The sequence below is a fragment of the Lepidochelys olivacea genome (assembly GCF_965140295.1).
Source record: "Lepidochelys olivacea isolate rLepOli2 genome assembly, chromosome: 2".
NCBI lineage: Eukaryota > Metazoa > Chordata > Testudines > Cheloniidae > Lepidochelys > Lepidochelys olivacea.
This window is the reverse complement of record NC_140412.1, coordinates 221,118,973-221,133,687: the sequence shown is the minus strand read 5'-3', so window position 1 is coordinate 221,133,687 and position 14,715 is coordinate 221,118,973. Positions and strand designations below refer to the sequence as shown.

The 14,715-nt window shown below is 43.0% G+C and overlaps 1 protein-coding gene across 1 annotated transcript in view; it reads right to left on the bottom strand.

Annotated features, from left to right (window-relative positions):
* COL28A1 (collagen type XXVIII alpha 1 chain) overlaps nucleotides 1-14,715 on the bottom strand; it is a 121,128-nt gene that overhangs the window by 76,201 nt on the left and 30,212 nt on the right. The window contains exon 12 of the mRNA XM_084618916.1: nucleotides 76-144. Within this exon, the coding sequence (XP_084475042.1) occupies nucleotides 76-144 (69 nt within the window). The remainder of the gene's footprint in view (nucleotides 1-75; nucleotides 145-14,715) is intronic.

The window sequence follows — 14,715 nt, the reverse complement described above, 5'->3', positions numbered from 1 at the left end:
CATTAAAATATATTACAAAGGATTCACATAGAGACTGCATCATGATAGGAAATGTACTGTATTACTGATGATTACCTTAGGTCCTTGAAGTCCAACACCAGGGAGTCCGATGGGACCATAAGGACCTCGAGGTCCTGGCTCTCCCTAAAGAACCAAAAGAAGTTAGGAGACAACAAAGTGTTTATGGTGCTTTGTTAATATTCCCCACAATATGTGTCCCTAGTGTCATTACAGATGGGAAAATATGTATTTACTTACAAAGAACATTTCTGATTTAGGGAAATGAGTTCCAAAATTAATAGATGTCATGGGTGAAATCCCAGTCCTGTTGAAGTCACTGGGAGCTGTGTCATTGACATCACTGGGGTCAGGATGTTACTGCATAAATCTAACCAATCTGAGAATAATGAGACCACAGGATTTCCTTTGCAAACACAAGCTCCAAATTGTGGTTGTTTTTTGTGCTAGTTCCTTGGTTGTTGGCCTTATTTGGTAACTTGATGTGTGTTGCTTAGTCCTTTGCTCTTTCTTTTGGGGATTAGGAAGTATTTATGCCTTAACTGCTGAGCTTAATATCTCCCCACACAGCTGACTGTATATTATAGCTCCTCCGTAAATCTTCGTCAGTCTCTGATTCTCAAGTGTTCTTTGTGTGATTCTAATCCAGTTAAGGTAGGTTTAATTAACAAAAATGAGATCTGTAGACAATTAGTTCTGATGTGTTATCTAACAAATACTAAAATCACTGTCTTAAAACACCATTAGGATTTAATTTATACGAAATAAACTCAACATTATGACAAATATTTTGTTCAGCTGCCTTGGTGATAAACCCAATATATACATTAATAGAGTTTTAATCCACTCTAACATTACCTTGATATTGCCAGGGTCTCTGAATATGAATGTACCTGATGTTTGATACAATACATACTGTGGTAACAAGGTGCATTGACTTCAGTGGCTGCAGCTGCCTACCCCAGTAGTTAATTTGGGCCAGTGTGTTGAGATAAGGACAGCTTTTGCATTTCCTTTCTTTTTTGGTTTCCCAGACCCTTAATGTTTTTCAGTGCTATGTACTTAATCGTATCTAAGGACCTTTTTTAAGAATAGTAAAATTTTAAAAAGAACAATCCCCTTTATTGTATTTGATTTAGCGAATTAGTAAAACTAATAAGGTTTTTAAAGTATTTTTAAAGTAGTTCAAACAATATTTAAAATGCTTAGCTTGTTGAATAAGGCCATGTCTACACTACACAGTTTTGCTGACATAAGGCAGCTTATGCTGACCTAACTGGAGGTGTACACATTGCAATGCTCCTCCCAATGCTTTAACTTGCCTGCTATGCCAACATAATAAAATCACCTCTGCAAGAGACGTAGAGCTTAGGACGACATAGTTAGAGGGACATAATGTCAGTGTTGACACTATGTTGTTTACCTCTCCCTAACTGGACTGCAGAAGGTATCCCACAATGCCCACTGGGACCACTCTGGTCATCGTTTTGAACTCTTCTACCCTGTAGCCAGGTACACAGGTGAACACCCCTCCCCTGTTAAAGCCCCAGGAAATTTTGAATTTGCTCTTCTTCTTTGCTCAGTGTGGAGCGCTCACATAGAAACTGCCCAGCTGAGAATGCCAGCTCCATGCAACGTACACGCCCCTATCTGGAGCACACCAGAGGTGGTGGATCTCCTTGGTCTATGGGGAGAAGAGGCTGGGCAGGCACAGCTCGAATCCAGCTACAAGAACTTGTTCAGGGGAAGGGCTATGATAGGGACACACGCAGCAGTGCTGTGTAAAAGTCAAAGACCTCCAGCAGGCATAGCAGAAGGCAACAGAGGCAAATAGTCGCCTCTAGTGTGGAGCCGCAGACACACCACTTCTACAAGGAGGGGGTTGGGGTCAGGGTGGTGGTAAATAGCTTCCCTGTTGAGCTCCTATTATATTCTTGTGTTCATAACGCACAGCACAATACTGAAAAGCAGTGCAGGATCCATGCTTTCTGACACAGATGACTGACTCATACGTTGCCAGGGCAGTTGAAAAGCTGCTAGAAACCTAGTACGATGCCCATAGAATGATGGGATTGAGACACCTGCATCATGTGACCCTCAATCCATCCCCATGAGGCATTGCAAACCCTTCCCAAAACCCCCTGCAGCCAGTTGCACAGGGGAATAGCTACCCAGGGTGCACTGTTCTCTGTGTTGATGCAAGAGCCGCTACTGTGGATGCACTCAGCCGACACAAGGAGCATAGTGTGGATATACAACAGCGGTTTAACTTAACTTAGTTTTAGGCTATGTCTACACTACAATCTCTTTGTATACTAAGTACTTGCCATTTATTTCAAGGGGCCAGGATGTTTCCCCCAGAACTCTGTCCTGTCCTCTCGCAAAGAGTTAAACTGAGATGCAAGAAGAGGAGTTTAATAGTATATAATTTTCCCCAATGTCCTGATTACACTTGTAGCTATTTTCCTACCAATTTATAACCAGACAGGTAACACTACATCTTTAATAAAGCCTTATGCAAACATGACATTGATTACCAGTCCTATGCTCGCTCCTCTAGAGCACAATATATTGATAGGAAATTGTAATATAAACTCTGACACTTTGAAAAACCATTCTTTCATAATTAATGTAGCTTTTAAAGGTCAGTTCTCAACAGCTGAACAGAAATGCTCACAAGTATAGCTCAGAATAATACACCAGCTGGCTTCCAACAGCACCTAGTTTGTGTTGCTGTATATACAGTATATTTAGCAGTCACTGCTGTCAAAATACCAATCATAGCAATAGCAATTGCTATATTCTCAGGCAGTCTATGTTATTTAGCTTCCATGATGGTGCTCATTTTCATGGAGACTTTGGACCAGATTCTGATCTCAACCAGTATAACTCCCGATTAACTCTATTGAGTGCAATTTATGCCAGTGTAACTCTGATTAGAATTTGGACCTTTTTCTGCATTGTTTTTCTTTCTCCCTTTGTTTGATTTAAAATATTTAAAAATAAATAAGATTGCTCAGGAACCAGATTTTCCATCCTACCAGTTCTACTTCAAAGGTTATTTGGGACTGAAAAAGATAACATTTTGTTTTAATATCAATTTATCAAAAATAAACACTGACTATTAAATATTTCCCATCAGCAGGATTATTAGAAAAAGGCCAAGAATAATACAAACACAATTAATACTTGTCTGCTTTCTAGTTTTCTTGGCAAACATTCTACTATATGTATTTTTGCCCCTTCGTAGGCTAAGCAGAAAAGTTGAAATTCAGGGTATTATGGGGTGGTTCCATTTGGATGAGAAATAATTATCCTGAGTTGGGATAATCCTTAGTACAATCTGTATAAATACAGAAATATACATGAAGGGTAAATTTTTCAAAAGCATCTAAGCAATTTAGGCTCTTAAGTGCCATTTTCAAAAGTGACTTAGGTAAGTGAATTATGCATTTCAGAGTAAAGGGGATGAACATTTTTGGATGAATTGTTTATTTGCCCAAAAATGCAGTTTCAGTCAATCCAAAACTGTTCACAAATTTGACCCAGTAAATTTTAACTAGGAACAAATGTTCAGGGCCAGCTTCACAAAATGTATGTGTGCATACCTACATGCATCCCCTTATAAACTTAACCCACTAGCTTAGGATGTGGTTTGAGTGCCCACTCAGGAGCAGAACTTGAACTCACATCTTCTACTGCCTAGGTGATCCTGTTAACCACCAAGCTATAGCCTATTCCAGAATAACAGGTCCTCAGTCTCTCCTGTTGAAGCTGTTCCACGGTGTGTAAATACTTAAATACTCATTGGGCCAAAGAGAAAATGAGAATGACTTCTAGATTCTAAGGCCAGAAGAGACTATTGTGATTATATAGTCTGACTTCCCGTACTACGCAGAACATAGAACTTCCCCAGAATAATTCCTACAGCATATTTTTTAGAAAAATTGACAGTAGAAAATCCACCATGACCCTTGATAAATTTTTACAATGGTTAATTATTTTTACCCTCTCACTCTATAGCCTGGTGGTTAAGGCACTGGCCTGGGAAGTAGAAGATGTGGATTCAAATTCTACCTCTGACTGATGCAGAGAGAAGATTTGACTCCATACGTCATCTAAACAGAACCACCTCATGGTTTGCTGAATTTCACTTTTCTGCTTGACCTGAGACACTTTTTTGAACATTGTAATTATGCTTCTAAGGGCTTGTCTACATGGGAAAATTTCCTAGCAGAAGTGCGCTGGTATAATTATAGCAAAAGAGTTATACCCAAGGCTTGTGATTTTACTGTACCCACATTCACCACTGTTATGTGATTGTTTTGTTTGAAGTATGCCTTGTGAGATATCATTTGAAAAGTTATGATCTGTTGAACTTTATTATCCTGTGAACTGTATGTATCATCCTTGTATATGAAGTTATGAAGTTCTGCTATATGTTTGTTACTGAAACATGTTGTAAGTCTATAAAACGTCCACAGACTAGCTTTCAGTGGCAACTAAGGGGTCAACAACATTCAGCCAGATGGTAAGTGACCACCACCAGGCGTTCACCAGCAGCGGAGTAAGCAAGAGATTTGCAATTCACATGAAAGGCGGTTGTGCAAGCACATACACAATAGGGCTGGCTAACCCCCATGACACAACAAGGATCTTTCCAGCACCTGGAGGAGAGTATAAAATGAGGGACGATGACATCAACACTTCACCTCTCCCATCCCCCTCTCAACACCTGGAAGCAAGATCATTTGGAAGACAAAGAGAAACCGCCCTGAACTGGGGAGAAGGGTTGGTCCTAGCTAGAGTGCTTTCTCGTTAATATGAACTGTGAACTTAATTCTGCCTGCAACATCCAGTAAGGCGAGGGAAAACTTTGATTCAAATCTTGATAGAGCCTGATAAAGTTTAGGAATTAGACTATGATTTTATTTTTTATTTCCTTTTGTAACCAGTTCTGACCTTTATGCCTATCACTTACAATAACTTAAAATCTATCTTTCTGTAGTTAATACATTTATTTTAATGTTTTATCTAATCAGCATGTTTTTGGTTAAAGTACTTAGGTAATCTGCTCAGGTTACAGAGGCTGGTGTATGTCCACGACCCTTTTATGGAGTAGCAAGCTAATTAATGATCTTATACTGCTCAAGAAGGTCTTCAGCAGTGTAAGACGGTACATTACTGGGGTGCAAGGCTGGGGATGGGGGGAATTTGCTGGCGTCTCCCTGTTGTTTATATTGTGGTAACTTTCTGTGTGGGCTGGAATTGAACCCATGACTAAAAGAGCCTATTACCAATCCCCTGAGCCTTTAAGTCACCAAACAGGTGGTCTTGCCTAGAAATAACTAAAGCAAGAGCTGCCAGGATATAAAACAATTATAGAAGCTCTAAGAACCAATGTGGTGCTGGCCTTCTGCAAAGAAGCTTGATGATTTTTTTATAGGAGATTGGTTGGACAAATGGTTTGAAGACCATAAAGCAATGCTAACTATTAATACTTGAGACAGATGAAGCTGCATGAGCGCCACCCAGACCTGGAGGGAGGAAAGCTTTTCATGTGCAAGGAAAAATATTATTAATGTTGTTGTGCATGACAACTTGGTAATAATTATCTGGGGTACAGTTATTGAAGCCAACTGCAGTACATCACTCACTATCAGGTGTACTTACTTGGCTCAATTCCCATTAAGGGCAACACAAGACTTTCCATTGACTGACTTCAATAGGTGTTAAGTAAGACCTTATTGAATTTTCTCACCCCATTCCTAGGCTGTGCCCAAGCTGCCCTCAGTGCAGATCATGAAGCAGGGTACAAACACGGTTTTTATTCTTTTTTTGTGCTGTCCTTTGATACTAGGAATGTATGGGCAATCCATATAGCTCTTCTATAAGCTAGTCTGCTGGTGGTCTCAAGATTCTGTTCCATCAGCCAGAGCACAGGGAAACCCCAGACATGTTGGTATGGCACAACAGCCAATATGGCTCAGCACCACCCAAAGTTTCCTTACAAAGGAAAAATCTCCTGTGGCTTTGGCTGACAGCTTAGGACTGCCGCTGATATAAGGCTGAGAGGAAGGAGGGTCCAAGGGTACAAGCCAGGGACTTGAGATACCCACATTCCGTTCGCTGCTCCTACACAGATTTCCTATGTGATCTTGGACAAGGCCTTTAGTGCTCAGTTTCCCGTCTGTTCAATCAGTGATAATACTACCACCCGACCTCGCAGAGATGAAACACTACATTAAAAAGATTGTGAGGTGCTCAGATACTACAGTAATGAGGGCCATATGAAATAGCTACAGTATCAGGCCCTTACAGGAAGAGCGTGTGTATTGGAGGGGGAAATCTTGTTACTGAGACACCTTTGTAAAATCTTCTCCTAAAGCAGAACTGGCAGCTTTGAATGCATCTATTTAATTTATTACAGAACTGTTTCCTCTTTCTTGTTCATGAATTGCCACAAACAGCTGCCCATTTTCTTGAATATTAGTTGTTCAAAAGTATTGACCAAATAAGTTCTCCATAGAGCTCTTGACCTTGTTTGTAAATAGCTTCTTGTGAGTACTCAATACTCAGAGTTTTAGCTGTTTTGATTGCACACATAACACAGCACACACAGGTCTCGGAGTATGTTTCTAGTCACTGAATGGAGGACCATAACCCTCAGAAACAGAGTTCCAGCATGAATATTTTCAATTACAAATTCTGGGCCAGTACTTCAGGCCAAACTAAGCATCGTTTGTGTTGCCCCAACAAGACAAAGAGGACTTAAAGTTGCCATAAACCAAAAGCTGAGGATTCTCCTGATGGAAGAAGCCAACTGAGCCAGAATAACACCATTCATTCTTCCCCACCAAGTAGGGAGTGTCTGAGCCAGAGTGCACCATGCTCTGGCAATCCCTGGTTGATAAAAAGAGAACTAATCCAACCAGCATAAATTAGACTAGCTTTGTGGCTACTGTGTGGGCCTGATCCAAAGCCCATTGAAGTCAATGGCAGTGTTTCACTTCAGTGTGCTTTGGATCAGCACCTAATTTGCATCATGGATTAGTTTAGCTTCTAGCCAGCCCGGGAGTGGGGAAGGCAAAAATGTGGCATAGAGCCATCCTTGCCTTACTCACAGCAGCTGTGCTATGTCTCTCAGTGCAGCTGAGTGTAAGAATCCAGGCAACAAAAACCCACATCTGCAACACCTGGGACAGCTGATGTTCCCAGATTGCCACCAGGACATCATGTAAAGTAGCTGCCAAGGAGCACTGTGGAGATTAGGCACAGCAGGACGTATTACCCAAAGGGACTGGAGCAACAGCACCCTACAGCCTTCTGATTGGCCCATGCTGACTATTTAACTCTCTGGAGGGTGGTCCAGGAAGTGGTCTGGATAACTATGTAGACTGCTGGGTTGCTGTGGCTCCAGACCTAACCTTGCTTTCTGATCTCCAATCTCTGACCCTGCCTCTTGCCTCCTCGTCTAGCCATGAAGAACCTCTGATCTCTGGTCTCCAACCCTGGTCAGAGACTGCCCTGACATTTACCTATTGATCCTGGCTTTAGCAATTATTCTAATCCCTGCTTGGCTGACTGATGCTTTGTGGCTGTACTTGACTTGTGGACATCAGCCCAACTGTGACTGTTAGACAAGACTGCCTACACCCTGGTCCCTGACAATGAGGATCGGAACCTCTACACTTGCTTTCCTTGAATATTCTGCAATGTTTGCTTAAAGTGTACTATTAGTGTTTCTGCCAGCAAACTCCTCTGCTAAAATATTCACAGGGAGTGATCGCAAAGAGCCATGTGAATATAAAGCAAATTTAACGAAAATAATGAAACCCATTACTGGGATTTGGTTTTAGTTTTGCTATATTCGTCTAGTACTAGTATTTATAAAATGACAATAAGTTAATTGTAGAATCTAGTAAAATATCACAGAACTCCCTGGCTGAATTTTTTGATGTTGACAGCGACTATAGCCGGGCAACTGTGTGGGGGTCTCACTTCAGTCTGAAAAGCACTATTTGATCAGCACTGACTCACTTTTCAGCTGAGATTAACTCTGTTGTTAGGAAGTGTTCTACAAAAGTAGTTTTCTGCCTTCCAAAGAGACGTCCTGTTTTGCATCCACTTCCAGCAATTTGTGATAGAACTTTCAAAAGATGGTAACCCTGTGCAATATTTCCTAAACCAATGCACTTTGTTCTTTCTCAGATATCCATATGTTCTAGCCGTGTGTGTGCTTACATAGGTGGGGATGCATGATGGCTGTGCTGACTGCCGATGGGAGTCCCACTGAGCTCAAATACTGCCCAGAGATGTTTCTTAATCATGTAAAACATAGTTTTTCCTTCAAGTGACTACTGGATTTTAACCAGCTTTTCAGCAGTTACTATCACAGTTAGTATGTACTGACATAGCTATTTCTTTTCCACAGAACAGGAAATCTAAGAGTATTTGGATTACGATGGAAACTATTCTGCCAAATGTTTGTTGATATTGGCTATAGTTTCACAACTGATGGGGAAAAACCCTAAACCCTACCATACCATAGGCAATAAGTTGGAAACTTAAACCACTTGACCCCAAGGAAATGCTGTTTTAGAAACTGTTGTTTAATATTATCACAACCTGTGTGTGTGTGTGTGTGTGTGACCTATGATGGATTTATCTTTTTAGGATTTTAGGTAGTGTGCAAATTACCAAAATTATCAAAGCCTGGACATTACATAATTTTTTGTGGAAGTGTAAACAAGATTTCCCAAATCTTTTTAGTTATTGTCTCTCTTTCATGCACCCATTTGAGTTCCCTTTCTTTTCTCTTGCTGGGATCTTCTTTCAATTGAGTTTAAAATTAAATACGATAATGGCAACAAAAAGTACCATTTGATCTGGGTTTAATATCACCAGGCATTAAAATTCCACTGTTTTAGGTCTGGAACATTCTCAACAATAATTGCTGTTTCTCCTCTTAGCTTTTTCCAAGTAATTCATTATTTAATATGAGAACTATGCTCACTAAATTCAATGTAGTACCAGTATAAACAGTTTCTTTACTTTTTAAGAATACTAAAGCTTGTGCACACTACAAGAAAGATATTTAACTTCCTGATGTAAATCTTCCACATACTTTTTAAAATCACTATAAGTAACATGCATCACTGTAGAATATACTCTCTACTATACTAATTATAGCACATTTGAAAAAACCCAGTTTCATTTTAAAGGGGTATAATTGCAGTCTCCTAGTTGTATGTTCTTCTTAATTTTACACATATTTAATTAAATTTCAAGGAGGCAAAATTAAGATCGCCTGGGGAGATACACCTTGTACGAAAGTAAGTAAAGAAGGAATTTACAACATGTATGAGTGAAATAGCAGCACCTCTTAACAATTCATTTACAGGCTTTCACAATTTGAGATTTAGTTTTTATAACATAATTCTAATACTTTTTGGTGCTAGGTAGTTATCATTGATATCAACTTCCAACCTAAAATATTTCTTAATGAAGTTTTGTGTTTACTATTATTAGTAGGGATTGACTCTTAATCCAAAATGTTGCTACATCTGTGGAATTTACCAGAGAGGCACAGCATTAAAGTTAGGGAAACTATTCACAGTGAACAATTTTCTCTGCTGGCTGCAGGAAGTACGTTTTATTTTTTGATTAAAAAAAAAAAGCATACTTTTCCATTTGTGAATTACCCCCTGTGGCATACAGCAACAGCTCTGTAAGTGTTCTGATGACCAAGCTGCAAACACACCAGCAGAGAGCCTTCTGTGTTTGCAACTGAGACCAAACAGAACAAGCCTTTTGCAAAACGTGCCGTTTCACGGTCACGGGAGCACAACCTCATTTTGGTGAATCTCTGCTGTGAGGCCAGCACAACTGTGGACTTTAGTAAGAGTACCAGGAATGACCACACATACCAGCAAATAGCAAGATGGGTGGCAGCGTTGCAAATTTACTGGACGGGTGACCAGTGCAGGGAGAGGGTTCAGTGCTCAAGAACAAGTACGGGAAAACCAGGAACCAGAATCACACCTTGGACAACTCACTGACATCATGCCTGTTTTATGTGTCCCTGCAGCATTGAGCCAAGAGTGGTGCATGATGACCAGGTCAGCCAGGATGATGTCCTGCTGGCCCCAGAATCCAGTATGGGACTGGTGGGAGCCAGCAGCTGGCACTGTGTGAGGACCATGAAGTACTGTGCTGAAACTGGTCTCAGAGCAGGCTTTGGAACAGAAGCAGCAGCAGAAAATTCTGAGTCCGTACTCGCAGGACCTGTTTGATGCACTCGTGAGGAATAGTCCACTGCAGAGCTTGCAGCAGATACAGAAGTCACTTCTGAGCCCAGTAAATGTCTGGATCCACTATAAAGTTTGTTAATTCAGTAATGGGAGGGGTTTCTGCTTTGTGAACCAATGCAAAAGTCATGAGAAGCCCTGGCTAGCAACATGTATTCACTAATGGCAGATTGTATCAAGGCACCTTGGTTCCTGCCTCCTCCCCATTCCCACCACCACATGGAGTTGAAAATGGTGACTGGGTAATGGAAACAGCAAAGAATGCCTTGAAAGACAAATTTTTTGCTAGAGCCTTTCCTGCTTACTTCCTTACAAATAATAATCTTACATTGCCATGCTTGTAAGTATGCCTCTCTGTAACCACTAAGAAGTCTATTAAGCCACCTGGAAACAGTGAACTGTGTAGGGCTGGGGGAGGTAGAAATGTGTTCCAATTACAAATTTAGTCCACTTCAGTTAGAGGTAGTCCATGCTGTCAATAGGTGACAAAGTCATTTGTGCCAAGTATGACTGGGTTTGAATTTTTGTTTCAATGTGCTGGGATTGGGGAGGAGGAAGGCTGTGGACCTATGTTTGCACACAGCCATAACCAGGTAAGCCCTGTGGAAGCTAACACAGCATCCTGTTGATTCCCTCATAAATTCTGACCCCATCTCAGGTGCTAATAGCTAAGTCTGTGAGTTTGTCATGGAAATCACGGATTCTGTGACTTTCCAGGATCTCCATGACTTCTACAGCGGCTGGTGTGGCGGGCCCAGGGGCCACCTGATCAGCTCAGGTGGCCCCTGGGCCAGCCACACCAGCTGTTGCTGAAGCAGTCTTGGGCCACTGCGCCCCCTTCCCCCTGCAGCAGCAGGAGTTTGGGTGTGGAGGGGACTCAGGGCTGGGGGTTGGGGCACAGGAGGGGGGTGAGGGCTCTGGGCAGCATTTACCTCATGGTGGGGACTCCCCAGAAGCAGCAACATCCCCCGGCTCCTACATGGAGGCGTTGCTAGGTGGCTCCATGCACTGCCTCCATCTGCACCGGCGCTCGGGGGGGTGGTAGCACATGGAGCCATCTGACCACGACTCCTCCCAGGCGCCGCAGGGGCCTGTTGCCACTTCCAGGAGCTGCCGCTTAGGGAGCCTGCCAGCCCTGTCAACCCCCTCACCTTGCCCTCCCAGCTCCAGCGGGGGTCCCGGGCCACCCTCCCCCCAGCACCTGGGTCACCCCCTGTTCCCCCCACCCCCAAGCACCCATGGTGCCCCCTAGGTTCCCCTCCCCCAAGATTTAGTCAGGGGTATATAGTACAAGTTGTGGACAGGTCACGGGCCATGAATTTTGTTTACCGCCCGTGACCACTCCATGACTTTTACTAAAAATACTCATGACTAAAACGTAGGCTTACTAATAGCTGCAAACTTTTCCTGAAGCAGGGACTACAGAGAGGCAGTCAGATTTCAGGGAAGGGCATATTTTCCAGAGCCGCTATGAAAGCTGTTTTCAGTTAACTTACCATTATCTCTACACTTTTCACTGTGATTAACCAGGCTGTGTCCTGGGAGCTTCAGTGGACTAAAGCATCCCTTTCACAAAATATTGTAAAGTAACATATTTTATGTCCTTGAAATTCCACAAGAATGACTTCTGCCTTCCTGCTCTGAGTTATTTGAGAAAATACCCACTGGTGTATTGCCCTGTTCCAGGCCCCCTTGAACTCTACTGGCTTTTGTACCTCCACAGCTAACTCTCAGTGCTACACAAGCCTGCCCAAAGTGCCTGCACAGACCCTTCCAAGAGGGAGCATTTCTGTGATGAAGTCATCGTTGAAGTTCCAGGCAGGGACAACAACCAGGTCCAGTACTAAAGACAGGGGGACTTATGGCTAAAGAAAAGGCATGCCCAGAGGCAAGAGGAAAGGCTCCGGCTGGCTGCACAGCTTGAGGACACGGTTTCAGCAACGGAACAGGCACATGCTTCACAGTTTCTGGAACAAAAGCAGCACCTAAGGGAGAGGACAGAGCTCAACAGAAATAGCTTTTTGAGCAGCTGATATCATTAATGGCTGCAAGACTACCAACTCCTGCCACATCACTCACAGCATGGCCTGTCTCCCTGCTGCAGTATCCTGTGCTGCAGTCCAGAACAGCTTGGAAAACTCAATGGCTGGTTGGAAGACCTCTCAGATGGAGATAAAGGAGCTGCTGGTCATAGTGAAGCCCTTGGAAGCAGCGCAGGAAGGCATGCACCAATGTGCTCCTCGCCGGACTACCTGCACTATAAAGAAGTCTCTGCGTGGCCTGGCGGCAGAAGACATGGACACCTGAGTGTGAAGGCAAATCAGGCCCTGTCCTCCCTTCTCCAGGGGGAGACTCAAGAACCCCTCAGAGACCCAGTGCAGTCCTGGCCAAAAGAACTCCAGAACCAACTTCTGGAGGTGGGCCAGGAAACCCGGGGCCCAGCTCAGGGAGTTGAGTCAGTGCCAGAGCATGGACAGGTCAAGTTGGTTGAGCGTGAGTGCCCTTCCCTGCAGGGAAAGGCACCGGAGCATTCCTGTCCATCTCCACAGCCACTCAGCCACCCTGCCCTCCAAACCTTGCAAGAAAATGGTCCTATTGGGTTCCAGACTTGCAAGAGATTGGTGGAAGGCAGGTATATTAGCCCTAGAATAATAAAGGCCCTTTTCACTATAAGCTGAAAAGGTAATACCTCAGGTGTCCTTAGGTGACCTGAGTCCAATTAAGGGCTACCTGACACCTTTAAAAACCCATCCTCTGGTAAGAGAGGAGGAGGAGACAAGCTGCTGTAGGGATAGTGACAGCAGAGAGATAGGTTTCTCCACTTAGAGGCTGCTCTCCTCCCTTCAGAGGAAACAACCATACTGAATGTGGGTTTAGGCAAAGGACTGGCAGCCCAGGGGGAATAACAGGACAACACCCCTCCCCTTCCAGCCCCCCCAGCAAGGGGTAGCAAAAGATATTCCCGTTTATTTTGTGTTTGTGAATTTGTTTGGAGGAGGACCTGCCAAAAGACCTACTTTGAAAATACTGATAAACCCAGAGTGGGAAGACAAACACTGTCCAGAGTGGGGCTAATTTAGTCCAGGCCCCATCACTGTTAGAGGGGGAAGTGTTAAGCCTGGCAGGACAGAGGAGGTGCCTTGCCACAACAGTTAGGTACAGCAATTGACACTTCAGTCACTTCCATACTGTGGATCATCCCCACCTCCATCCCCATTTCACATGTCATCTTGTCATTTAGAAATAGGTTGCATGGCAATCAAGCCCCCACAAGCACTGACCCCCCTCCCAATCAGTTAGCCCCTTTCCCTCAAAAGCACATTCATAGAAGTATTATTCCTCCTCTTTCATGGGGCCATGCAAGTCCATAACATGGGAGCACAAAAGCAACCCTGATTTCCGTTGCCTGGGTTCATCCAGCTCCAGCTGTGGTAGATGCAGTTTCAGGCTGAGTGTACTGATTCAGCAGCCCCTCACTGTCATCAGTTCATTCAGGGGGAAATTGCTCACCTTTGGCTCCACAAAGTATTTGAAGAACACAGCAAGCCAAATAGCTCACTGCAGAAAGACAGAAAAAAATCCTTACGGAATTTCAAGAACATTACTTTTCAAACTGAACTTCAATATATTGTAAGAAGGATGCTATGACATTACCAAGGATACAATCTGGACTGATGAACAACTGTGTGCTCACAATTCTCTAACCTGGGGTGCCCTTTACAGTGCTTCAGTGTGAAAGCTATCACTCCTGATCTGCTCACACATAGCCTCCAACATGTAAATTATTCCCAGTTATACTGTATGAGTGCTGTTGCCAGCCACTCTTGAATTACACTGCAGAGCAACATCAGCAAATTCCCAGTCCCAGACTTTCCCCCAGCAATGTACATCTTATACTGCCCAGCTTTCTTCAGGACAATACAAGCTCATATAAAGTCTGTCATTTTATTAACAGAAAATGATATGCACAAAGACTGTTATCCCAAATGGAGTTTCCCAAACACTTCGGTCCAAACACATTGGTTTAGATTAAAAAATAAAACAGGTTTATTCACTACAGAAAGATAGATTTCATGTGTCTACAGGTAATGAGGCACAAAAGTCATAATCGGCTACAAGAAAATAAAAATAAAATCCAACTAATGCCTAACTTAAAAGCTAAATGAATTCAGAGCAACATCCCTCTCACCAGATATTCTAGCTGTCTTATGGCTGAATTCCTTTCAGTCAGGATCCCTCCCCCAGTCAATGCTGCTTCCTTTGTTCTTCAGGTGTTGTTGATGCCATGGGTAGATATAAAGGGAGGAATATTTGCTCTCCCTTCTTATAGTTTTTTCTCTTCTTTGAGAATCATCTCCAGCTGAGGTTCAGGAGACAGACAGTTTGT